This window comes from Peromyscus maniculatus, chromosome 12 (genome assembly GCF_049852395.1).
Source record: "Peromyscus maniculatus bairdii isolate BWxNUB_F1_BW_parent chromosome 12, HU_Pman_BW_mat_3.1, whole genome shotgun sequence".
Taxonomy (NCBI): Eukaryota; Metazoa; Chordata; class Mammalia; order Rodentia; family Cricetidae; genus Peromyscus; species Peromyscus maniculatus.
Window position 1 is genome coordinate 52,813,219 of NC_134863.1, and position 26,959 is coordinate 52,840,177.

Consider the following 26,959-nt stretch of genomic DNA (forward strand, 5'->3'; position numbering starts at 1 on the left):
CCCTTAGGAACACCAAGGTAACTAACAGTCATAACAGATACACAGGACTTGGGGCAGACCCCTTCAGTCCAGGTGCTTGCCAGTTCAGCTTCTGTGAGCCCAGGTGAGCCCTGCTCAGTTGATTCAGTGGGCCATGTTCTCCTGGTGTTCTCCATCGCCTCTGACTCCTATAATCATTCCTCCTCCTTTGCCAATGGGTTTCCTGAGCTCCAAGGGGAGCAACCTGATAGAGATCTCCAATTTAGACTCCCTCTCCATGTTGTATCTGGCTGTGGGTCTCTGCATCAGCTCCCATCTGCTGCCAGAAGAAGCAGTATCTAGAAATTGTCGGTGGTGCAACAAAGAATATTACATTAAAAAACACACACATTTAAAAGTTTTTCTAGGTTCTTTGAGAATTTTAAACTATGTTTTGAGAAATTATTTTTATTAGACCAGGTGTAGTGGCACTTTCCTTTAATCCCAGCACTCAGGAAGCAGAGGCAGACAGATCTCTGTGGGTTTGAGGCCAGCCTGGTCTACATGGCTAATTCCAGGACAGTCAGTGTCATACAGAGAGACTCTGTCTCAAAAGCAAACAAACAAACAAACAAATCATTGTATTAGTTCTTTGAGAATTTCATGCAATGTATTTTGATCATATTTACACTCCTCTCCCAGCTCCTCCAGGATGACCCCCCCCCACACACACACCTAACTTTGTGTTTGTTTAAGAAAAAGGGAATCTATTTTGTGTTATACATACCCTCTTATGTGCATGATTATCCACTGGAGTGTGGTCAGCCTACCAGGGGCCACACCTTTGAGAACTTACTCTCCCTTCTCCAGAAGGAAGAGTTGAGATGGAAATAAAGCCCCATCCCTAGCTAGTAACTAGTTAGACAGTAGTAGCTAGGTTCTCAATATTGGATCAATCAATCACTCCATTTAGCTAACTCCTAAATATTTGGGTATATAATAAGATCAGTGAAAAATTTCCCACTAATATTAGTACTATTCCCTAGTTAGAGGTAATATTGTACGGGTATAGGACATTGATTAAGTCTATTAACACCAATGATGACAGATAAAATAAAACCAAACTCAGAATAAATGTCTCTGGGTGTAAGTCATTACTCCTTCACAACAGAATAACTTTAGTTCTTCCACTTATCAATAATCTGCTGATTACAGTATGTCCGATTTCAACACCTTAAAGAATACTAGTCTTCTGGAGACATTGGTGTTTTTATTTCTGTGAGTGTGAGCCTTGATGTGCAAAAGTCCACATGGCAGAGTCCTTGTGTAACCATCTTTATATTTGTGACTGTTTTTTTTGTCTTCAATATTATTATCATTATTATTATTATTATTCAGAGCTGAGGACCAAACCTAGGGCCTTGCACTTGCTAGGCAAGCGCTCTACCACTGAGCTAAATCCCCAACTTACCAATATTATTTTTTATATATTGTGTGTGTGTGTGTGTGTGAGAGAGAGAGAGAGAGAGAGAGAGAGAGAGAGAGAGAGAGAGAGAGAGAGAGAAGAGGAGAGGAGAGGAGAGGAGAGGAGAGGAGAGGAGAGGAGAGAGGAGAGAGAACAACTATGAAGTTGATTCTCTCCTCTCGTCCTTACATGGGTCTAGAACTCAGGTAGTCAGGTTTGCGTGGCAGGTGCCTTTACCTCCTAAAACATGTCATTGGCCCTGTGGCTGCTTTTTTTTTTTTTCACAGACTTTTCAGGATTAAGGAATAAACTCTAAACCACTGAGAATTGGAAATTTGAAGATTATTTGGAGAATTGAGAATTAATGTTTTATGATTCTGTAGCCAATCTTATTCTACAAGAAGGTTATAAAACTTTAAAGTAACAGATATCAGCAATATGCAGCTATGTCCTTTAGTTAATTCTAGAAATCCAGGGATTCTGATTAAAGAAAAAGCACATAGATAATCACATAAAGTCTGGTGTGTTTGGTATAACTCTCTCCCATCTTACAGCATCTGGTACAGATGACCTCCAACATACTTACAGTAAAGAGAGCAGTGGAGGAGGTACTCTGTCTCGGTGGGGAAGTAACAAGGCTCACTTTTACTTACTGTTCCAATAGTTCCAAGCCAAGGGAGTTCAGGGAATAGTCGATGAACTTTGTCAGCTCTCTGTGTCAGATCCATTTTTTCTTTCAGGTTAGAATTAATGTTTCTTCACCTAAGGGAAGTATGAGTACCCATTGCCTGATTAACCTTTGCCAATTTTTCATACAAGTGTGAAGCTTTTAGCTATCTGCATAAAATTTGTGGTAGACAGAATAGATAACTATGTCTAGAACATACACACCAGATTGGGACTTAGAATTATTACACTGAGTTGATATTAATATGGCAAAATGAACAAATAAAACAACTGATTCAGAAGTTATTCTTGTAATGAGAACTTGGTCTCCTCTCTTGTTGCTCTCCCATTGGTAATAGTAATTGGTATTGTTTATGATGGCCTGTTTGTTAATCATAATTATTAGTCCTACTTTAAAAAAATAACTTTTGGCATTGTCTAGACTGTTATCTATTTTTAGTGATTTCTTTAGTTGAACACTATGGTTCATATCTGTCAATTTCCAGCTCTCTGGGAACCTGAGGCAGGAGGATTGTTGAGACCTCCAGACTAGCTTGTCCCATGTTGTGAAGCTTGATCACAATAAAGAAAATAATAAAACAAAACAAAATAAAAATAAAATTTTCTGGGCCAAAAATGTATGCCTGCTGTGTCTGTAAGTACTTTCAGGGTCTAATTTTCATTGTTGTCTACACATGCTTAGAGATTGGGCTTCTGTGTTTTGAAGATCTTTTCTTTCCCTTGGATGGTAGGATTTACTGAGGTTTCCTTTTTTTAATTGGCAATCATATTAATTTAGGGAGCACAATGTGGAATTTTATATATGTATACTCATGAAATGACTAACTCATGGTTATTAGCACATAAGTTGCATTTAGTGCTTATCATTATTTTTTGTGTGGAGAGCATTTAAAATCTTCACTTAACTGTTTTGAAAAACCTCAGTACACCATTAATAGCGTAGGGTCTCATGTAGACCTAGTCAGCTTACTCGTTTAAACTTGTTTTTAGAAAATTCAATTTTTTGTTACATTTTACTTATTATGTGAGTGTGTGTCCTATGGTACACATGTAGAGGTTAAGGGACATGTGGAGTTGGTTCTCTCTATTCACCATGTGCATCTGAGAGAAGGAACTCGGGCCTTCAGGCTTGGCAGCCAGCAGCACCTTTCTAGGCTGAGAATTCTCATTACTCGGAAGTAATCTAAGTGTTTCTAACTGAGAACATATCTAAACAGACAATGTAACATTTGTTCTATATTATAAATTTCTCATTGTGCATTCTTAGATATTAATATATGTGACTTGATACTAATCATTAAAAGTGATACTTTTTTATGGGGCTGGAGAGATGTGAGCAGTTAGGAGGAGGTACTGGTCACGCAGAGAACTAGAGTTCGGTTCCCAGCCCCCACGTCAGATGGCTAGTAACTTCATTTAACTCCAGCTCCAAAGGATGTGACATCTCTGGTCTTTCACATACCTACACACAAACACACATGCATTTGGTGGGATGTTCTGTATGCTGTGAATGTGTTGCTCTGATTGGCTGATAAATAAAAAGCTGATTAGCCAATAGCCAGGCAGGAGGTATAGGCAGGATAGGCAGACAAAGAGAATTCTGGGAAGAGAAAGGCTGAGTCAGGAGACACCAACCCACCATCCAGGGAGCAGCATGTAATGGCACACAGATAAAGCCACAGAACACGTGGCAACATATAGATTAAGAGAAATGGGCTGAGTTTTAAATATAAGATCTAGCCAGTAGTGAGCCTGGGCTAATGGCCGAGCAGTTTTAATTAATATTAAGCCTCTGTGTGATTATTTTATAAAAGGCTGCGGGACTGTGGGTGACAGATTTGTCCTGACCCCAGGCCAGGGGGGACACAGAAAAACTTTCAGATACACATGCATACAAGTAATTAAATATAAAAATAAAAATGTTAAATGATCCTTGTCTTAGATACAATGAACTATACCACATACCACCCTTTAAAACACACAAATATTCTTAGTTTGTGTTTATAATAATTATATAACCAGAGCAGTATTTGAGAATATTTAGCATGTTTCCTACCATTTGCCTATCTCAATGATATTGAGGGCCACATATTCATAATATTTCTTTGGATATGACTATATTAATTTCACTGACTTAATTTCCTAGAATTGCAAGCTGAACGTCTAAATAGTATGTCTGTTTGGAAGGTTTCAGATACATATTATGAAATAGTTCCTTGGAAATCTGCTTTGAAAAGTTGATAATGCTTTCAACTTTGCCAACTTAAAAAAAATCTTTGTAAATGCAGTAATTGAAAAATGGGAGGAGACAACTTTTGGGGGAAGTGAAGGAGTAGAATCTTAGATTGACTTTTAGACTTGTCCAAAATTCTTAAGAAAAACTTGAAAAGATTAGAGTTTTTGGATCACTATTCTGTGATACTTGGTAATGTACCCTTTCTGCTTATCTACTTCCTGGGGAGGCTCTGTAATTCTGATAACATTTGCATTCAAGTTTTTTTTTTCATATTTGTATTGGTCCTGTGTTATCTATTTTGAAGTTTGATGTTTCAGTTCATTCTTTTTCTAGTGGGGTATTTTTCTTATGGATTTATAGATTCTATGTGTGTGTTAAAACTTTTAATCCCTTTTTATTCTTTTATCTAGTTTGTGCCTTGGTTTTCTTATAACGTTTATTAAATGTATTCTTTGACAATTTCACACATGTATATAAAGCATTCTGATTACTGTTACCCCTGCCCCAGGACCAGCTTGTCTTATCATCCCACCTTGTCATCCTCTCCTCCTCCCTGAAAGACCTTTTCCCCACATCCTTGGGGTTTGTTTAGTTTTGTTTTTCTGGTTTTGGTGAACAGACATTTTAGTATTTATAAGCCAAATCTATGTTTATATGGTGTCCCTTTTTTATTTGGATTTGAGTTATAAAGGACTCCCCCAATTCAATAAAATATAAACACAGGAAAACCCTGCTAAATCCTGTGGTAAAACAGTAGAAAACCCACACTTTTATAAAAAATAAGTGACATCCCTTGGCAGATGATTGAATGACAGGAGTGAACTTGAGTGGCTAGCTGTCAGGTTTGGAAGCAGGCAGCAGGATCTCAACTGCTCCAGCATGGGACCACTCATGTCTGCCCAGCTTAGGTATTAGTGAAAATCATTTTTAGCACTGCTACTGACTGGGACTTGAGAGACAATGGCCAGCAATTCCAGAGGCTCCTGGTTAGTGACCACCTATTTTTCCAGTGCAATTTAAAGATGCTGGTCCGTAAGCCAGGGGCCGTACATACCACTAATCTCTGACCCCAGGAGTTAAGGGAAGGAGTGGGGAGGAACAGGGGCTTAAGTCCATCTTTAACTACATAGTGAGTTTGAGGTTGGCCTGGGCTACATGAAACTCTATAAAGTGGGCTTAATGAACAATTTGTAAAAGTCTACAGAAGTTAGGGTTTTAAGTGAAATTACATCAAAATTACAGATTAATTTGGGTGGTGTATCTCTTAAAATATTTGCCTTTCCTGTTAAGAATTATTATATGACATATTAAGAATTATTACATGACATATTTATATCTTGTAATGTTTTATGGTGTCAGTATCTGTGTGTGTGTGTGTGTGTGTGTGTGTGTGTGTGTGTAGTCTGTATGTGTATGTGTGTATTTGTGTGTTGTGTGTTGCTCTGGATCAAACTAAGGGTCACATGAGTGCTCAGCGAATACTCTACCACCAAGTCATATCTCCAACTCTACCATGTTTTTTCAGTAATGACCTCCAACATGTGTTGCTTAAGTTATTATTTAATACTAATATTTCTGCTGACATTATGTTGCCACTCCACTCATATTTTGGGTCTGATTTTTATTTGTGTTAGAAAAAGGTGCTGAGTTTTTTCTATATTTTATTTGAAAAAAAGTTTCATGCAGTTTGATTGTTTGCTCTTCCACGAACTCCTCCCAGAACTAAAAACATCCCTACTCACTCAACTTTCTCTCTCAAAAACTCACAAAAATGAAAATCAGAACAAATAAGCAAAAGACCAATAAAGCAAAAAGTGTCCAAACACACACACACACACACACACACACACACACACACACACACACACCAGACAAACCAAAAACCCATGGAATTAATTATTGTTCGACTTTTTTTTTTTTTTTTTTTTGCTTTTTCAAGACAGGGTTTCTCTGTGTAGTTTTGTGCCTTTCCTGGAACTCGCTTTGTAGACCAGGCTGGCCTTGAACTCACAAAGATCCGCCTGCCTCTGCCTCCTGAGTGCTGGGATTAAAGGCGTGCGCCACCACTGCCCGGCTTATTGTTGGACTTCTACTTCTGGGCACAAGGCCTGCCCTCGAGTGTGTTTGATATACTTGGTGACACTCCATTGGAGGAAACTGACGCTCCTTTTGCCGGCTGGTATCAACTGCAGATAGCTCCTTAGGGATGGGACCCTCTTGTCTACTTCCCTGTATCTCAGTGCTGGGACCTTCTCGGGCTTGAGTCAGTGCAGATACTGAGCATGCTGCCACAGTGTCTGTGAGTTTATGTACCTCAGTCCAGTCGTGTCTGGAAGACACGGTTTCTTTGGAGTCATCCATTACCTCTGGCTCTTACAAACTTTTCACCTACAATTTCTCATAGATCCATGAGCCTTGAGAGGAGGGATTTAGAAGACATATCATTTAGGATTTTTTTTAAAAGAATTATTTTCTGTCTAGAACTTTTAGAATATTCTCCTCAACACTAATTGATTTTCAGTCTTCTTTGGATGTCCCTGATAATCATTCATGTTATTACCAGGACAATTTGTTTTTGCTTATACAATTCTTCTTCTTCCTCTTCTTCCTCTTCTCTTCTTCTCCTTCTCCTTCTCCTCCTCCTCCTCCTCCTCCTCCTCCTCCTCCTCCTCCTCCTCCTCCTCCTCCTCCTTCTTCTTCTTCTTTTCTTCCTTCCCTGAGACCGGGTTTCTTTGTGTAGTCCTGCCTGTCCCAGAACTCACTCTGTAGACCAGACTGGCTTCAAACTCAAAGATCAGTCTGCTTGTGCCATCTGGGTGTTGGGATTAAAGGCATGTGCCACCACATTGTGCTAAAATATGTAGACACAAAGCTGAGGATATGCTTATCTGCAGGGCCCTTGTCTGAAAGAGGACAGACAGAACCCAACTGCTTTGTTATTTTGAAAAGTCATTTAAATAATTTGATGGTTATAGTTTCTTTTCTGAGGAAAGAAAGTTTTACTATGTTGTCCAGGTTGACCTCAAATCCATGATTCCCCTGCCTCAACCTCTCGAGTGGTTGGGAAGCATTTATCACCATGCCCAGATTTAATGCTTATTCTTATTATGTCTTGATTAGATTATCATATTATGTCTTTAGCTTACTATCTTTTATCTAGTTGCTGTCTTTATATGAAGTATAGTGTTTCTCATCAGTTCTGGAGATGTCTCTATATTATATTTTATTATATTATATTATATCACATCATATCATATTATATTATATCATATCATATTATTAGCACTGCACCTGAACTACAACCCAGTGCCTCTTTTGTATTTATATGATGGCTTCCTTCCCTCTATCCTGTATCCTGTCTTCTTGGAAGTCTACAGAATGAATCCTTTATGATTTTGATCTCTGAATATTCTGGCTTTGAAATTTTATTTTAGGTTTCAGAAAATGTTTTTAATTTTTTTTTTAGCAATTTTCTGTTTTGATAATTTCATTGTAGTTTTTAAATTTTTATTTGGTTGTAAATTTGACCCCCCCCATGAATGTATTACCTTGAATCATTTTAATGATGTTCACTACCTTCCGAAGCTCTTTTTTTAAAGTTCTGTGAATTATCTGTTTTTCCAAATCAAGCCAGTTTTGTTGGTATTTTTTTTCTTCATTTTATTTTATTCGAGATAGGATATCAATATATAGCTGAGGCTGGCCCAAACTTGTGATCCTGCCTCTATTTCCAAGTGTTAAGGGGATAGGCCTGCACTGGATTTCCTTTCTGAATCTTCATCAAAATCCTTTTTTTTCCCTTATTTCCCTAGTAAGTTGTCATTTGATTCTATGTTACTTATATTAGCCTTTGACCATTCCACAGGGAATTCTGAGAGGCTGATAGAAATGATATTGAATTGTAAACATCTAGTGGATGATCAGTCAGTATTCCAAAACCTTACTTGCATGTGTGTACTTTGAAAGTTCAATAATATGTTGAGGGGGAATCCACTGAATACTGTAGTTCTTTTTTTTTTTTTATACTCTCTTTTTGTGTATGTATTCTGATCAAATCCAGAGCTCATAAATTGCACATTAAGTCGAAGTTCTCTTTAATTAGCTGATCTGGAGAAAGGACCCAGGAGGATTTAGCACTGTGAAGTGCGTGCTCCATCTCTGAGCAGTACCCCAGGCCCCTGCAAGCCTCTAAGCACACTTCATACTTGTTGATTTCAGAGATCTGTGGGAGGCTGCAAGGAGCGGAACGTTACGGAATGAGGCCAGCTCTTCAGTGTTGACTTTGATGTCCCCAAACAGTCAGCCCTTTATTTGTCCAGACAGAAGCACAGACACAGGCCAGTGAACTAATAGTACTAATGGCATTTTAATAAAATAGGCCAAAGAGAACAAAGACAAAATATTTTTCTTGCGTTCACTCCTTGGTACATGACGTCAAATTCGGTCGTGTTTTGGTGTTCCCAGTGGGCAGGAAATCAGAGTGCCGGGGGAGCCGACTGTGCAGCTATCTACTGGGGCCATCCAAGGGGCTCCTGCTGTAACTTCACAGAGTCATAGCATAGCAGTTGGGAGAACAGCAAGGCTTAGAGAAACTTTCTGTCAGACCTTAAGAACTTCAAATCTCTTCAACTAAAGTATCTTCATTTGTCTCTCAACTAAAGACATGGACAAAATAATATTTTTGGTGTTGCTTTGTTTTATCCCCCCCTTTTTTTTCCTGGGTGACAAGTTTGCCATTTGGGAGTAGATAACTAACCTTGTACTGCTTCATCTCTCCCTGGTGAAATCAAAGGCTCCCATCTAGAGAAGACAACGACAGTGATTTATTCTGTTTCCCTCTAGAATAGGGGCTGGAAACTAAAGTAGTAATTAAATCTTGGAGTCGGGAGATGGCCACTTCACTTCTGCTGTAGATAAACAGTCCAGACATTGTTTCTCTGCTCATTCACTCACTGAATTGTTCCAGAGTAAAGGTCAGTGGTCACATTTTAAATGACACCAATGGCTCATCTATTTAAAAAAAAAAAAAAAAAAGAGCCAGCTTCACTCCTCTGTTAAAATAATTGGCCATCACCTTTGCATATATCACCTATAATTATTTCTTCTTTGCATTTCTTCCTCACATCCCAGATTCAAATCCTAACTCAAACCTATCTTGTGATCTCTAATCCTTGAAAAACGTTTATCATCAACTTTTTTATGGTTTAGTTTTTTGAAGCCCTAACATATGGCTTACATTTCCAGAATAGTTCTTTTACAATTGTCTTATCATTAGTACAGTTATATGAGAAGAAATGCTTTTCAGCAACAAAAACCAAAATATTAAATAAGATGTAAAACTTAGAGAAAAACAAGTACAACACCCTTCATTCAAAGAGAATACTGTCTCTGACAAGATTAAAACATAAGATACATATAAACACAACATTACATTATGAAAGCTGTGAGAGCTTTCCTGAAATTTGGTAATAATTTAAAGGGATGAAAAGCCTACTTAAGAATGTCTATCTTTGGATTTTTCTTAATTCCTGCAAAAGCCACATTTTCAAAACATACTCCACACTGCCAAATAGAACTCTCATGAAATATTTATGAAAAGAAATGAAAATATTTATAGTTGAAATCTAATCATTGTTAATGAAAATTTTCACATCCAGTCATCATTGTTGACTCAAGACTAGCGTGTGCTAATGCAGTTTTGTTTTTCATAAGCTTCAAGGAAAACATGCATTTCAACTACTCAAGCCATGAGAAGTACAATGTTGCAGTGTCAAGTGGCTGTTCTGTTTTTCTAGTGAAAGGCATTTCCATCCAACACTGGATCACAGACAGAGATATGAACACTGCCAAGAGTCTTCTCTCATACACATTCTTTCATGAGCAGTTTTTCATTCTTAGGATGCCCAATAAAAAGGACTCAGGGAAAGGAACAGAAGGCAAACCTAAAAGAGAAGCAAGTTTTTAGAAGAAGGAATTGACAGTTATCTTTGCTAGACTGAAAGAGCTTTATGTGAGCCTTTCGAGAAGTTGGATGCTCCTTCACCTGTCAGCTGCTCCTGACTGTTGAGTAGGTTTGGGATGGAAAGACTTGGAAGTTTCTGGGAAAATACTTCAACTATGTACTTCTATAATTATTAATATCAAAATCTTCATTGCTTAATTTAGTATTTTTAAATTAATTTATTCTTCCATAGTTTCATATATAATACATGTTGGTTACACTCACCCCCCATCTTCTCTTAACTTCCTCTCACTTCCACAAACAGCCTCTCTCCTTTCTCCCAGCACGTCTCCATTCCACTTTCATGTCTTTTTTTACTTCTCTTTGTCATTCACTGGGTTTAACTAGGGCTGCTCATGTGAACATGGATGAGGAGCTTTGTACTCAAGCATCATGAGTACCCTCAGCATTGAAAACAATGACTTCTTCTTCTTCGTGGCTACCCAAAGCTCCCCTGGTCAGGGTGGTTCAGTGAGCTCCATCTGCATCTATTGCTGAATATCTAAGGGCTCAGTCCTATGTAGATCTATTGCAAAAATTCCTTATTCCTGGCAGGCTTAAACAATGTCTATCCCTCTTCCTCTTAAAATTCTAAGGACAAACAGAGGCATGATTCCACCAAAGTTCATTGGGGGAACCAATAAATGTATCAGCCTCACTAAGAGCAGAGTACCCACAGTACTGTGAATGTCACCACCTCCCCACAAAGGCTGCACCAGAAAGTCTTTACTAGCTTTCCTGTAGCCTCATAGGTGGAGGCTCACCCCTTCTCCCAGTTTTATACTCTAGCTCTTCCCCAAGACCAAGTGCAATTTGGGCAGAATTACAGAATTGCAAGAGGGGGTATGGAAATTCCCCAAGCCCCTCTACAGTTCACAAGCCCAGTTGTGATTTTTTTTGAAAGTGGGCACAGCTCAAATTGTCAGTTGTTCGCCTTGGATTGTCACATAGAACAAGGTTGTCCATTGGCAACTCCTTTTGCTGTAAATTCATGAGTGGCATGGTCATGTCATGCTCCTAAGACAGCATTTTACAGCCCTTCTCCCCAAGGTTAGACTCTTAGACTATTTTTGCCCCCATCTTCTGTGATATTTCCTGAGCCCGAGATTAGTGTTCTTTTTTAAAAAAATATTATGATTGTGTGTATATGTGAGTGTTTATGATGTGTGTGTGTGTGTGTGTGTGTGTGTGTGTGTGTGTGTGTGTGTGTTTATGTGAGCATGCCATGGTACACATATGGAGGCCAGAGTACAAGCTTTGTGGAGTTGCTTCTTTCCTTCTACCTTTATGTAGATTCTTGTGGTCAAAGTCAGGTCAAATCAGATCAGACCTACGTATACAGTGCTCTTACCCACTGAGTCATCTTGCGGCGTGGTTCATAAGCTTAGTATTCTTGATGGAAGAATTGCTGGGAAGTGAATAGTATGTCTTTTAAAGTATTGAACCTTGATTTTTGTTGTTGTTGTTGTTATTGAGCCAACATTTTCATTGTTCTGTAAAAATAGTACTGTGTTCCTCAGAATTATATATTTGCTTTGAAGTTCAGGAATTCCATATTGTTTTGTTATATTTATTACAAGTAGCTGCTCATGTAGGATACAAATTATTGACAGTGCTACCATTTATCAGGTAGCACACTCATCGTTATCCTTTATGCACACAAAGCTTTGTTTGAATCTTTGTCTTTTAAAGAGTGGTGATGAAATGGAAAGACACAAGAGTTACAAATACAACCCAAACTGTTGTCTTAGCCATTGCATTTACATTTTTGTATTGGAAAATAAGAGACCTAAAGCAGCATTACTTATTGCACTTATTTTCATTACTTCCTTTTTGTGAGATATAATGTAATAACATCATTTACCCTGGGCCCCTCCCTCTAGACCCTCCAATATTTCCCCTGTCCACTTTGGCATGTCTGATGAGGTCCTTGTTCAGCTTATGTTTAGGTAGCCATATTAATGAGATTTTATAGATGTAACTTTTGACATTGCTAGGTGACACAGTCTCACAGCTAACTCCTTGATCCTCTGGCTGTTACAATCTTTGCACACCTTTTCACAATGTTGCCTGATCCTTAGATCCTGAAGTTGTTTTGTGGGTGTATCCATTGGACCTAGGCTCCACATGTCTGCATTTTGATTGTTTGTGGTTTTCTGTAATGGGCTCTATGTGTTGCAACAACCACTTTCTTTGATGAGGGATGAAGACTGTCTGTGGGTATAAGGACAAATATTTAGAATGAAGTTAGGGATTATGCTGATTAGTAAAGTGGTGGTTATCGTCTCTTCCAAGATCCATGACTTTGCTAGCACTGGATAGTTGGCTAGGTTTCCAGTACCAGGCTTTGTTTCTTTCTTGTGGACAAGCCTTAAGTCCAATTAAAGAGCTGTTGGTTACCGCTAAGGTCTGTGTGTCACACTCTTCTACTCTTCGGGCTATCCTACCATGGTAGTTGCTGTTGTGTCGCATAGTCATCATGGCGGGGTAGGACTGTTGCTTGCTTCCCTTCTTTGGAAGCTTGCATGGCGCCTTCTGTTTCCTAAAAGCTCATCCTCCAAGAGGAAGAATTCATATCAGTTCCAGTTCAGGAGTCTCTGGGCCCTGTGTCTAAATTGCAAGGTGTCTTCAGCAATGGGGACTTAACTTCCATCTCTGGGGACCAAACAAGGGTCATACCAATAACCTGTAATGTTATGGGAGTTTCTTGGACAACCCTGACCAATAATTCAATGGAGAGCTTTCTCATACCTGATGCTGTTTTTGTTTTTGTTGTTGTTTGTTTGTTTTTTGTTAGTTGGTCTTTGGCTATTAGAAGGAACATTGGCAGCCAAGATGAGTAAATTTCATTTAAACTGTATATGATTAAATACATGAATGTCATAGTTTTATATGCAATATAGTTTTATGTAATATAGCTTTTAAGTAGTTATGATTACTTATGACCTTTTCAGATATCCTTACTGTTATTTCTCCCTCTGTATTTGTCTCCCCCATGCCTAATAAGAAGTGCCCCTGTTTTCCCCCTCCCCTAGTCAGATCACATGCATCCTGCTTTTCCCTTAACATAGCTCACTTCTGAGTTTCGGTTGTTCAGGTAAATTGCTTATTGATCAGTCCTTTTCCTTTTACCCCCTTCTTTTGTCAATATTTTGAGTATCTATTGTTTGTTATAAGTGATGAGAGATGGACATGAAATAAACTTATCTGTTTATAGACTTACTCCTCTTTATAGTAAAAAGGATTATTTATGCATAAAATCTAAAAAATATTTAAAGACTTTATGCTTTTAAATTTTTTCATTAAAAACTATACTCCATCCAACATACAAATATTATATAAAAGTTCACATTTTTTCATTATTTTCTTCAAATATAATTGCTATTGGCTGATGGGGGATCGTCTTTCTGTATGCTGTGAATATGTGTTTCTCTGATTGGTTGATAAATAAAGCCGTTTGGCCTATGGCAAGGCAGCTTAGAGGCAGGTGGGAAATTCAAAGGGAGAGGCTGGAAGAAGGTAGGGGAAATACCAGGGAACAGCATGTAGTGACACACAGGGAAAGCCACGGAATACGTGGCAACATATAGATTAACAGAAATGGGCTGAGTTTAAATGTACGAGCTAGTCAGTGGAAAGCCTGAGCTAATGGCCAATTTTAATTATTATAAGTCTCTGTGTGTTTACTTGGGGATGCGAGTAGGAGAGATTTGTCCTGACTGCTGGCCGGCCGGGACACAGGAAATCTTCCAGCTACAACTGGCAGTTTAAGAATATTTTCAAATTCTTTTACATATGTTTGTTCACATAACTTGTGTGTGTGTGTGTGTGTGTGTGTCTATATAAAAGTTTATACTGAGGGAATAGCATTCTAAAATTTGCATTTGAACTTTTATGTTGGAGGTATTTACCTGCGTGTTTTCTTTTAAAAGTTCCATGATATTCCTCAGTACAGGTATTACAGCTTATTATTTTTTAAGCTATCCCTCCTCATATATCTGTAGTGTTTCTAATTTTTGTTCTTATAAAAATATTTATATTATTTTCTTTGTACTGTTTGTATTCAGTGATTTTGTATAAGACCTTGCAAATGTATCGTTTTATTACTGGCTTTTTTAATTTTCAAAAATGACTTTAAAACTCTGGTTGCTATTTTCTATTCCATACACTTTAGTAGTTTCCCCCAAACTTAGCTGTTAGCTCTCACATGGCTAATTGGACTTCACATCTGGATTTCTCTATGTCTATAGAAATTCCAAAAGTTTTACATTAAAATTGAGAACATTGGTTACTCCTGCTTTAAAAGTATCTCTGGTTTTGGGCACCTCATTTTATCATGGTGTAGCTATAGTTAAGAAAAAAACACACTGAATACTATCTAGCATGTTGGGCCTCAAGCATGAGCTGGATAATTAGTGTAGCTCACATAAAACAGCTGTAGCTAGCTGCATAAATAGGTGTGCACCGAGTTTGCTGGTGGAATTCTTAACCAAAGGGTTTACAGATCTATGTATTTTAAAATTATATCAATTTTAAATGTCATGCAGAAAATTATTTCAGTGTTTATTGTTTAGTAAGATTATATATATTAGAGGAAAAATGAAAACTTTTATTTATGTAAGTTTACGTTTTCTACAGTTTTGTCAAAAGAACATGCTTCACAAATCCTGGTGAGGAAGCGCCGTGCAAATGCCTTGCTTGAAGAAACTAAAAAGGGCAATCTAGAAAGAGAATGCATTGAAGAACTCTGCAATAAAGAGGAAGCCAGGGAGGTCTTTGAAAACAATCCAGAAACGGTAAGAATTCCTGGAAACTGTCAAGTGCACACTTAGATACACATTTACAGTAGGAACGTTGCCAGCTTGAGTTTCCTTGGTTGCATTTGAAAGCTGATGCTTTTGCAGATCATTTGTGTTACCACTGTCATTTCAGGCAGACTGCCAAGGACAGGTGCTCTGGCCAAACTAGGATTTCCCTTAAGTCTCATTATCAACAACTAGTATTGACTTTTTGATTTGTAACTATTTTATTATCCTGATCAAAATTTGGTAGCATTGTGGGTTCAAGAGCGGATGCGTGTGAAGTGTTAAGTGACTGTGCTTTTTATATATTTTGTTTTGGTTGATTGTTTGATTGTATTTGAGAGAGTCTCTTACTCTGTAGCTCGAAGTACGATGGAACTCACTATCCTCCTGCCTCTTCTTCAGCCTCCCAAGTACTGTGATTATAGGCTGGTATACACCACCATGCACAACCTTGCCGTTTATCATTAAGAAGCTCTAGAAATCGGGCCACCTACCCGAGATCACTTATTACAGTGTTATGTATGCAGAGTGTATGTTATTCTGTAACCTTCATAAAGTTTCCTGAGGCCACTGATAATCAGCAATAATCTTTAGTGTATAAAAATTTCCAAGTTGCCCACCCTTCAAATATAACCATAAAGACAGCAACATGGGACTTATTGATTTAGGAGAGGGTGATCTATAGCATGCCTGTGGCTAGCAGGAGTAGCATTAACATCTTCAAGAAGTGGTGTAAACATGACGTTGTGAGTCTAACTGTCACACCCTTCAGGGTTTCCTCACATATTTTACCTTAGCTGACTTATGCAATCTGGAGTAAAAGAGGGAGAAGCCGTAGATCAAGCTCCTCCCATGCCTCTGTCACAGCTCCCAGCACCATGACAACAGCTAAGTTAGAAAATTTGTCCCAAACTGTAGCTACTTGTGTTCTCTGTGGCTGGGTTTGCCCCTCTTTTTAACCCTACATGTTCTGATAGGTTCAAAGGAGAAATTTCCCCAAATACACAACAATTAATTTTTAATCTGTCCAGAATTGGGACAGAAATGTGTTAAAATACCTTGATTTAAAAAAAAAAAAGCAACTTAGGGAGGGAAGGGTTTATTTATTTGGCTTATTATCCTGAATTACAGTCCATTGAGGGAAGCTGAAGTAGGAGCTCAAACCAGGCGGGAACCTGGAGGCAGGAGCTGCTGCAGAGGCTATGGAGGAGTGCTGATTATTGGCCTGCTCCTCATGGCTTGCTCAGCTTGCTTTCTTATGGAACCCACAGCCACCATACCAAGGGTACCATCACCTAAAATCTGCTGGGCCCTCCCCCATCAATCACTAATTAAGAAAACTCCCTACAGGTCTACCTACAACACTATTTTATGGAGGCATTTTCTCAATTGAGGTTCCCTCCCCTCAGATGATTCTAGCTTGTGTCAAGGTGACATAAAATTAGCCAACACAGACATTAATGATACAAAATTTTCTATCCTACACAATATAGTACACTTATTGTATAGGATTTTACATATATATATATATTCCATGTTTTAAATTTCCATACTTAAAAGGAATATACATACAAACTTCCATAATATGCAAGAATATGGTATGTATTAGATAAATTCATATATTCCTTACCTTAATGGAAATTTTAAAAAAGTAGAAAGAACAATATCATAAACCTCAACATACCACCTCCCTCTAATAGTGATCAAGTCTTCCATTTTTATTTTGCCTGTCCACCTCATCTACTCAGTGTTTTTGATAGATTGCTTTGAGTACTCATGCCACACAGTTAATATCATCCATAAATGCTTGAGTGTCTATTTCTGCACTGTAGATATGTTCTTAGAGGTCAGCCTTGAAAGGGTAATAGGGAGGGAAGATAGAACACAGGAGGGAAGGGGGAAGAAGGTGGCGAAGGAAAATACAGACATGTTTCTTCACTTTCACTATCATTGGTTTTGTTGACAGATCCCAGCCGCTCCCTGTCCATCTCCCTCAAGTATGTCCTTAGTCCATTATTCCCGGAGTTAACCCCATTGTTTACCTCTTCACTGTCGCTGATATTCATGTCATCACCATTTCACCGCTCTTTGAACCCCATCTGTTGCTCTTTATTGTCTTGCCCTCGTTTCTGCCATAAACAACACTGTTCTGAATGATGCAGTGTCAGACTCCTTTCTCATAAGTCAGTACAAACCTGCTGGACAAGTTTATATGTGATAGGATGAAAGAGTGAGGACTTCAAGTTGGAAAAAGCCAGGCTCACCTCTGACTGAGCCAGAACTGTGAATAATTTTTTTGTGCAGAAATTTTGTTTCTGTATGAAATATACTTGTGTTATTTATGCTAAATATTAGCTACATTATGAGTTTACTGTCAGAATTTCATAAAAATTACCCCCTTCATAAAATACATTCCTTCATCCATGTGGCAATTATTATTTTGGTACCCACCAATATATAAGGAAGGTGTTTTATTACATGTGCATTGCATGCACCAGGTAAGTATTCAGTTCCCTTCAAATTATTTCATTGTTGACTCCATTGTAGAGAATCATCATGACATCAGATGTGTCAAATGAAGGCTGGATGTGGTGGTGCACACCTTTAATCCCATCACTCAGATGCAGAGGAAGGTGGGTCTCTGAGTTTGAGGTGGACCTGATCTACATAGTGAGTTCCAAGGTAGCTAGAGCTATGTAGAGAGACCCTATTAAAAAAAAAAGTGTATTAAATTGATGTTTAATCACCATGAAAAAAACTAAGGGATTATAAAAGAGGGCATATATTGTTATATTTACCATCTTAAGTACAACAAGCTCAAATTAGAAGCTTTAAAGATGTTATTTAATTGTTAAGTAGTATTATAAGAATAGATAGATAGCCAATAATTGACCACTATACATACATACATACATATATACATAATTATTGGCTATCTATCTATCTATATTCTTGAAGTATTTTCATATAGGAAAATTAGAATTGTGAAAACACATAACATGTAGTTTATTTTCACATTAATATAATATAAAAACTACAGATTTTCGTATGTTAAACCATCCTTGCATCTATGGGGTGAAGCCTACTTTATCATAGTGGATAATTTTTTTGATGTGTTCTTGGAGTTGGTTTGCCAATATTTTATTGAGTATTTTTGCATCAATGTTCATGAGGGAGATTGGTCTATAATTAACTAGAAAATTAATTTTTAACTCTGTAATGAAATTTGAGTTTGCTAATATATCTTTTTTTTTTAATTTTCTTTCTAGGATTATTTTTATCCAAGATATTTGGGTAAGTTTTAAGTATCTGTAATATAAAATCTTGAAAATTGAAGGGAATTTAGATATGTTCAAACTTCTCTCTGCCCCAAACCCATCCAATACTCTTTTATCATCCTTGAGAAGATGTAAGAGGTAGGATGCTCTTGTATTTAAAGTCATGTACACTAATTTAGAATGGCTTTTTATTATGTTGCACTTTAACTTTCAGATTTCCATGTCTTTCTTCTAAAGTGTCTTTAGGCTGAGGCCAATTATATTCAGGCACTCAGACATTATGCACAAATATGTATTCATGGGCTATCTTTCAAGAAATAAAAGATATCTAAGCTCATCAAATAGTACACAGTTGTCACCCAGCCATTTGTAGAAGTCATTCATAGCTCCCCTCTTTGTTACATCATCTCATCACTCCCATTAGTATCCCAGCAATAGTCATGCTGTTATGGATTCTGGGCTGCCAATAATGTAGTACATGTACACTCAAGTTCTGCCATGATGACAATGGACTGAACCTCTGAAACTTTAAGCAAGCCACCACAATTAAATGTTGTCGTTTATAAGAGTTACAGTGATCATGGTGTCTCTTTACAGCAATAGAAACCATGACTGAGACAAATGACTTCAAATAATACTACTTCAAAGTAACAAAGTTTGTTTTCTTAAAGAAAATGTAGAGATGTTTGGTATTAATATTGTTTGGGAGTGTCATTTCTGTTTCCAAATGGTCACACTGGGGTCTAATTTGTGCATCTGTTTCTTAGGTGATTATCCATGTTTGCAACAGATGCTTTTTTCCTCCTTTCTTGCTGAGTACTCCTTATCTATGCTTGTTTTCATTCCATTCTTACCTCTAACCAACTAGGAATAAAAAGCAAATCTTTGGAAAAATATAGAAATGAACTCTGATGTTATTATTACTATAGTCTTATAAATGCTGAAGTCATTATACTCATTTATCCTCAAATTAGAGTGTAGTTAAAGAGTTTGTTTATTTATTTACACACACACACACACACACACACACACACACATTGCTCTCTGTGTACTCGGAGAAATTCCAGGAACATTTTGAGAAGAAGAATATTTATATTTACACCTTTGGAAATCTTATATTGAAATAATGTTATGGATTTATATTTATCTTTCAGGACAATTAGTAGGTTAAAAATCAAAGACCATTGGGTACAAGATCTTGTTTTAGAAACAGGTCCTCAATTGCTCTTCCACAGTTCTTAGTGTACATGATGGTTAGGATCCCATATTTATAGCACTTGCTGAGCTTGGGTGCTTGACTATATTATACAACACTCTAGTACATTGTGTTACCAACTGTAAGACATCAACCAGTTCTACAGTATCTCGTCTGGAGCACAGGAAGAACTTAGCTCCCCAAGCTCTATGAGCTCATTTATCATCTCTATAAATGGGTTTTCAGCATGTTTCCAAAGCTCTTATTAAAATGTATTTCGTTTTTGTTCTCTTCATTTTTCTCTTGTAATGTGCAGTTTCTGCTTGCTTCTTTCTCTTCCTTTCTTTCTTCCACGTTTTAACCAGGCTGGATCCCTCTTAACTTCCATGATGAGATGAGATGGGATGCATTCAGGGTGGTAAGGCCAAGTCCTTTCTTTGCTTCTCTAGCTATTAACACTAATGTTGAATATTTTCTTGCAAGAGCACACCATGAACAGTAATTGGAAGGTGGTGTTACTTGCGCCTGCATATATGAATTGCAACAAGGTTTTGAAAAACCCTTTGCTTTTACATTTTAAATGGTAGAGAATGGAAAAGCATTCATCCATGAAAGGATCTCTATTTTTGTATACATAATGAGTCACTACTTTCTAAAACAAAAGCCAAGGATTTACATTACTGAAGTTATTGAAAAAGGATAGGTCATCAAGCTATTCCAGCCTCTCATATTTGGAGAATAAAAATAAAATATTTTTATTATAAAATGAGACATTACTTAGCTACTAAAACTGTAAGGTTATCTTAACCTTGTTTCTTAGGGCCATGTAATGATGTAGTGTTTTTGCAGGAGCAATAGTCTAAAATCTTTGATCAGAGTATATTTGAATAAGGATAAATAATGTTTTAATGTAGAACTATGTGTTTGGGAGAGGTTCCTTAAATAACAACTTTTCTCTTTTTTTTTCTTTTCTAATTTTTTTTCTTTTCTGGATCCATCCATCTTTCTCTTCTGTTGCCCTAGCTTCCTTGGCAGCATGATAGAAGACTAAAGTACAAAACAAAACTCAGAATCCGAGATGTGGGCTCCAGCTTCAGAGTAAACGTTAGCTGGCTACACAACTCATTGGATTCTATGTTCTTGCTTTTCTTTTTTTCTTTTTCTTTTTTGTGGTGTTGTTATTGGTTTTGTGTGTTTTTTTAAAAAACTATTTTAAGGGGTTTCTATTTTCTATGTGCAGAATATCACTATATTTTTTAGTTTCAGAGCTCTTGAATTTTAAGGAGATTAATAATAGATTTATTGCCCATTTTTCTTCTAATATAAGGTGTTATTATTTAAATCATCAGATGGAACAAAAATGCTTTTGATTGAAATTTTATATGTAGTATTGTATGTATAAGTAGTGAGTTCCACTGTTGGTAAAGAAAAAGAAAATCCCTTTCCAAAGTTACACATTTAGTTACTGGATGGGCATAGGGGCAATGGTTCTATTTAGAAAAAAATACACTGTATAATTCTGTTCACAATAAAGATAGTAGTAGTTTAACCATCCATAACTTATGCTGGGCTTTTCTTATAAGGACAGAAGGTTATTCAGCAAATTAGAGTTAAAATTGAAGTACTTTATCCAGTTACCTGTGCCATCTGCTGCCCTTACAACATTCAATTTGGAGTAGAAATACCCTGGGTTCACTGATATTTATTGCATACATGGAAATAATTGATGTAATTAGTTTGCTTCAAGAAATAAAAAACATAATGTTTTCAACAAATTCATTAAAATGTAGTTTTATTATACAAACATGTTTATATGTAAACTTATAAAATCAAACTTAAAAACTTTTTTTGAAATAAATTTATTTTGAACTGCTGGAGATTGAACTCAGGCCTTGCATGTGCTAGGTAGTACTCTGCCACTGAGCTATACACCCGAATAACATAATTCAAACTCTTTTTTTTTTTCCCTGAGGAAATAGGATAAATAAGTTTACCATCTACATAGACAATGGAAAATGTCACCTGGAAAATTAGATGACTTTGTTCATGGAGAAAAAGTTTTCTGCAGAATGGTAAACTTTGACCTAAATGTAAATATTAGAAATCATTATTTTAGGGTTGGAGATGTATCTCATTGGTAGAGTTCTTCCCAGACATACACAAGACCTTGGGTATAACTCCTAAACACACACATGCACACACAGACACACGCACGCGCGCACACACGATAGATAGATAGATAGATAGATAGATAGATAGATAGATAGATAGATAGATAGATAGATAGGCAGGCAGACAGACAGACAGACAGACAGATAATAAAATACACGCCCGGTGCCTGTGGTGTGACGCCTTGTGCAGCCTTGGTACAGTGGGAAGGGGCTTGGACCTGCCTCAGCTCAGTGTGCTGGGCTCTGCTGATTCCCCATGGGAGACCTTGATTTAGGGGATGTGGAGTGGTTTGGGAGGGAGGGCTGGAGGGTGGGAGGAAGGAAGAGGAGGGGATCTGTGGGTGGTTTGTAGAGTGAGCAGAAAATTTCTTAATAAGGAAAAAAGAAAATCCATGCTTTAGTCTGCAGGTCCTGCCAAGCTGATGAATTAATCCAAACTTCTTACTCCATTTTTTTCACATCATCTCTAGAGAAACATTAGGAGTCTAGATACTAATGATAATAAAATTTTGAAACAACAAGAAGTAGACTGAAGTCTGGTGTCACCTGGTGAGAGACAAGTTACTGCAGTAACTAAGTGCTCAGGTGAGAAGACAATCCATAAGGCTTGAAGGAGGCCCAAGGGCTCCAGTGCAGAAAACAAGAAGTACAACAGAGTAAGCCACAAATAACAAGAAATAAAAACATGAATGAAAGTAGGTGAAATGGAAAACAGCAAAGAGAACTGATAAAAGCAAAATTCATGCTTTGAAGAGGTTTGCAGTTCACAAGAGTAACAAACTAAAAACATGGAGTGACTTCAAAGGAGCCTTTCCATCTGTCTTTGATAGATTGCATTTTCCAAAGGTGGCACAGAAGTCTCTCCTGCTCCTCATGCTCTCTGATGTGTCATTTTCCCACTCCCTTATCAGGAGGTAGATTCTGTCTTCACCACCCACACCTCCTTGGGTAGATTCTAGAATTGCTTTCATCATAATATATGGAAGCAATGGTATCATACCTCTTAAAGGGACTGCAGCGCCTCTCTCCTTGGATGTTAACTGCTATGGAATAAGGTCCACTTTCAGACCAGCATAGTGAAAGAAGCTCACTCATGTGAAGAGACCCTGACATAGGACACTCTGTCTGCCAGTAGAGGTGGGGTACCAGATATCATGAGCTGTCATGTCAGAGTGAAAGCCTATCTTGGAATGGCTTTTTACTTTAATCAGACCCTCTGGCTGACTCCACATGCCACAGAAAACTTTAGTTAGGTGAATCAATTGCTTCCCAGATATTTGACTCAAAACAACAGTCCCAAATGGCTATTATTTAAACTAATAATTTGGGTAACTAATTGTTGACTATTTGAGCAATAAAGTAATATATGCCATTTCTTTTATGTCATTTGGGAAATATGTTTGGAGAATTAAACAGCTCTTAATAACATTAAAGTCCTTAATTGTTTTATCTCGATTACATCATGTGTTATTTCGTAGTTTGTGAGCCATTTAAGCCATTTCTTTTATAGACTTGTAGTCAGGAACAAAAGGAATGGAGTCAACTGTGGTTGATATATTGTGCACCCCCAATAAACTTATCTGGGGGTCAGAGAACACAACAGCCACTATATTAAACATAGAGGTTAGGTAGTGGTAGCACACACCTTTAATCCTAGCATTCAGGAGGCAGAGATCAATCTGGATCTCTGTGAGTTCAAAGCCACACTGGAAACAGCCAGGCATGGTGACACACATCTTTAATCCCAGGAAGTGATGGCAGGAAGCAGAAAGGTATATAAGGTGTGAGGATGAGGAACTAGAGCCTGGTTAAGCTTTTAGGCTTTTGAGCAGCAGTTCAGCTGAGATCCATTTGGATGAGGACACAGAAGCTTCCAGTTTGAGGAAACAGGATCAGCTGAGGAATTGGCGAGGTGAGGTTAGCTGTGGCTTGTTCTGCTTCTCTGATCTTCCAGCATTCACCCCAATACCTGGCTCCGGGTTTGTTTTTATTAATACACGAACTTTTAAGATTCATGCTACAGTCAACCATTTTGTGATATTAAGGAATTATGCAAATAGTAATGTGTTAGTCTCTATGCAGCACTAGAAGAGCTTGAGGTTGCCTGAAGCAACCGGAAACACTGACTCTTACTGACTTAATTATACATGCCGATTCTATCAGGCTGTGGTCTGCAGCTTCGAAAGTTTCCTTGCTACAAATTGAAAACATAGATTTATGTGACAGTAGATTTCCTTGATAATCTTAGGTCTCTCTTTCTTTTTTTGTCTTGTTTTGTTTTCGATTAATGTTCTTATCCACATACAGAAGCTTTTATAAACTTATTTTCCATGACTCTGCTGCTTATTGCAAGCTGCATAGTAGATTTTTTTTTTAACTTTTCAGAGAGATAAATGTACTACAACAAAATGCTAGCTGTGAAGCTTCTACCGGTAATGAGTCAGGAAGAAAAGTGCCAGGTGAAGGAAGACTTGACCAAGAATGGGAACAAAACCCAGCCCGTTTTTTCTTTTTCTTTCTTTCTTTCTTTTTTTTTCTTTTGGTTTTTCGAGACAGGGTTTCTCTGTGTAGCTTTGCACCTTTCCTGGAACTCACTCTGTAGCCCAGGCTGGCCTCGATCTCACAGAGATCCGCCTGGCTCTGCCTCCCCAGTGCTGGGATTAAAGACGTGCGCCACCACCGCCCGGCAGTTCGTTTCTTATGAAGTGGACAGTGAAGCAAATGTTTTGGATCCACAAACCAGAACAACAGATGAATGGGTTCTCTTGGTATCTTATCAGAAATGGAGTCTAGGTCTAGGACAGGTGTGGTAATGCGTACCTGGAATTTCTGAGCATTCAGGAGGCTGAGGCAGGAGGATCTTGAGTTCAAAGCCAAACTGCACTATTTGGGAGAATAGAGAGAGGGCTGAAGAGATAGCTCAGGGGTTAAGAACATATGTTGCTCTTGCAGAGGACTTGAGTTCAGTTCAGGTTCTAGGGGAATCTGATACCTATGATCTCTCACAGATACTTGTACATCCCCCCTGCACAGATACACACATATACACATCATTTAAAAAATAAGTCTTAAAAATAAAAATGAATAAAAAAGAAATTATCTAAGGTACTTTCTGTAACATCTCAGGGGAGAATTCCTTTTCATCCAATGTTTCAGTATCTAGATGGTCTGAAGACCTGCCCAGTGACAACAGTGACTCCCCCGGGCACCAGACCATTGTCGACATACTTACATATATGCACTCTTGTTCGAAGCATAATACACATTTGTGCTTTTTTGCAAGGCATTCTGCTTAGTACAAAAACCCGACGTCTTCAAGAAAAAGAAAAGCTCACAACAAACAGAAATTGAATAGTGGCAGAAACTTAGGAATCAACCTGGAAATTTATTCTATCAAGACAGCACAGCAGGAGTAAAAAGAATGAAGTGTATTCCGGGTTCCTTTAGCACTTTGGCGTGAAGAACCTGCCATAAGTCAAAATGAAATCGCTACTAACAAATCCCAAGAGCCTTCCAATAAAAGTTCCATCCTGTGAAATAAAGGAAGGTCAGACGGCTCCACTACAGAACGATGTGTCTCTCGTCAGAAATATGCAGTCAGAACTGAAAGATTGACTTATGTTACTGTGAGTAAGACAGCTAGAATTGGGCATCCCAGGTGATGTCAATGATTTTATACACACAGCAGTTGTCAAAACCTCCTGGAAGAAAGGCTAAGCAGTTGGAATTGCTATTGATAATTGCAAGAGAGGCCACTTATAGAAATGTGGGTGAATTTTGGAACAGGGTCAGTTTTCAGACAGGAAATAGCCAAATGTTCAATAGTCCGAGCAGACCTCAGCACTGGCAGCCAGAACTGAATCCACGAACACTAAGGAGCAAAATATTCTTTTAGAACAAGAGCTGCGTGAGGTGTAGAAAGTAAACTGAAGCAGGCCACAAACTGCAGGAGGGAAACTAGAAACCACAGAGCTGCCACCCAAAGGACAAACAGGAAAAAGATACAAAGGTAGCAGTCTCTGTGATGCCCAAGGAACCACAGAAATGAACGTTTGATGCTGGAATTTTCTAAGTTGAAAGCTCTGCTCACTCATGCTCTGGCCTTCCTATGTGTCTTCGGAAAGTCTTTCTCAAGAGGGAGAGTGCTTGCCTCACAGGAGGAAACGTGCCTGTTACAGGAGGAATCGACATTTGGGGAGCTCACAGCCCTTACTATTATTTTGCTAAATGAAAGTAGTATCAAACTGCCCTGTAAATTCAAATGTCTCTACCCGTACTTTCCTGTAGCTCGCAGACCTAGACACAGAAATGTCTTTATGCAGTGGATGGTGATTAATGCAGAAACACAACTGGTCAAAGTGCGGAGAATACTTGTCAGTGGAGTGCTCAGGAGCAAATGGGAATTTTTTTTTTAATCCCATCCCTTCTCTGAGGTTCAAAGTCCATGCCCAAAGAGAGAATGGGGAGACTGCTAGAGTCAGAGGTAGGGGAGTACTAGAACAAAGGAATATCATCTGCACATGACAGGTCCGATGCCCTCATGTGTTCAGAGCAGCTGTGGATGCCTGCCCAAGACCAAGGCAGTCAACATTCTAGCATGGAGTGGGAGGGGTTCGTGAGACTCCATGCCTAGCTGGGAGCTATGGGCAGTTGATGGCACCTGGCAGAGGGAGGGTCTGGCCCTAGAGTGAGGAATATATGGGCAGAACAAATTGAAGTGAGGGAAATTTCATACGTGATACCTTAGCAATATGGCTGCCTTGAAAAAGACCTGAAGAAATACGGTATCAATAGACATGCTAATACCGAAGAGTTCAATCTTGTGGGGCACCTGTAGACAGAGAACTAAAGGCAACCCAGGAAGGCTGACAGTAGGAGAAATAGTCCTTTCCAGAGATGAAATCCCTGATGGGTTATCCAATACCAAGTGGTCAACCCTGAAATCTATACATATAAGTAACCTACAATTGAGGAGGTTGTGTTTGTGTATTTATGCCATAGTTTTGAGAAGAAACGAGAAGGAGTAGGATAGAGAGGAGGGCTGGAGGGAGGAGAGGGAAAGGGAGAAATGATGGAATTATATTTTCATTTACAATTCAACAAAATAAAACAAGAGGACATGATGTTGGTGAGACCGAGAGATGGAGTGGATCTTGGAGGAGT

At 38.1% G+C, this 26,959-nt stretch overlaps 1 protein-coding gene across 1 annotated transcript in view; it reads left to right on the plus strand.

Moving 5' to 3' along the window:
• Window positions 1-26,959, plus strand: part of Pros1 (protein S) — a 70,433-nt gene that overhangs the window by 7,576 nt on the left and 35,898 nt on the right. Inside the window, exons 2-3 of the mRNA XM_042259472.2 lie at window positions 14,986-15,143; window positions 18,422-18,446. Of these exons, the coding sequence (XP_042115406.1) occupies window positions 14,986-15,143; window positions 18,422-18,446 (183 nt within the window). The remainder of the gene's footprint in view (window positions 1-14,985; window positions 15,144-18,421; window positions 18,447-26,959) is intronic.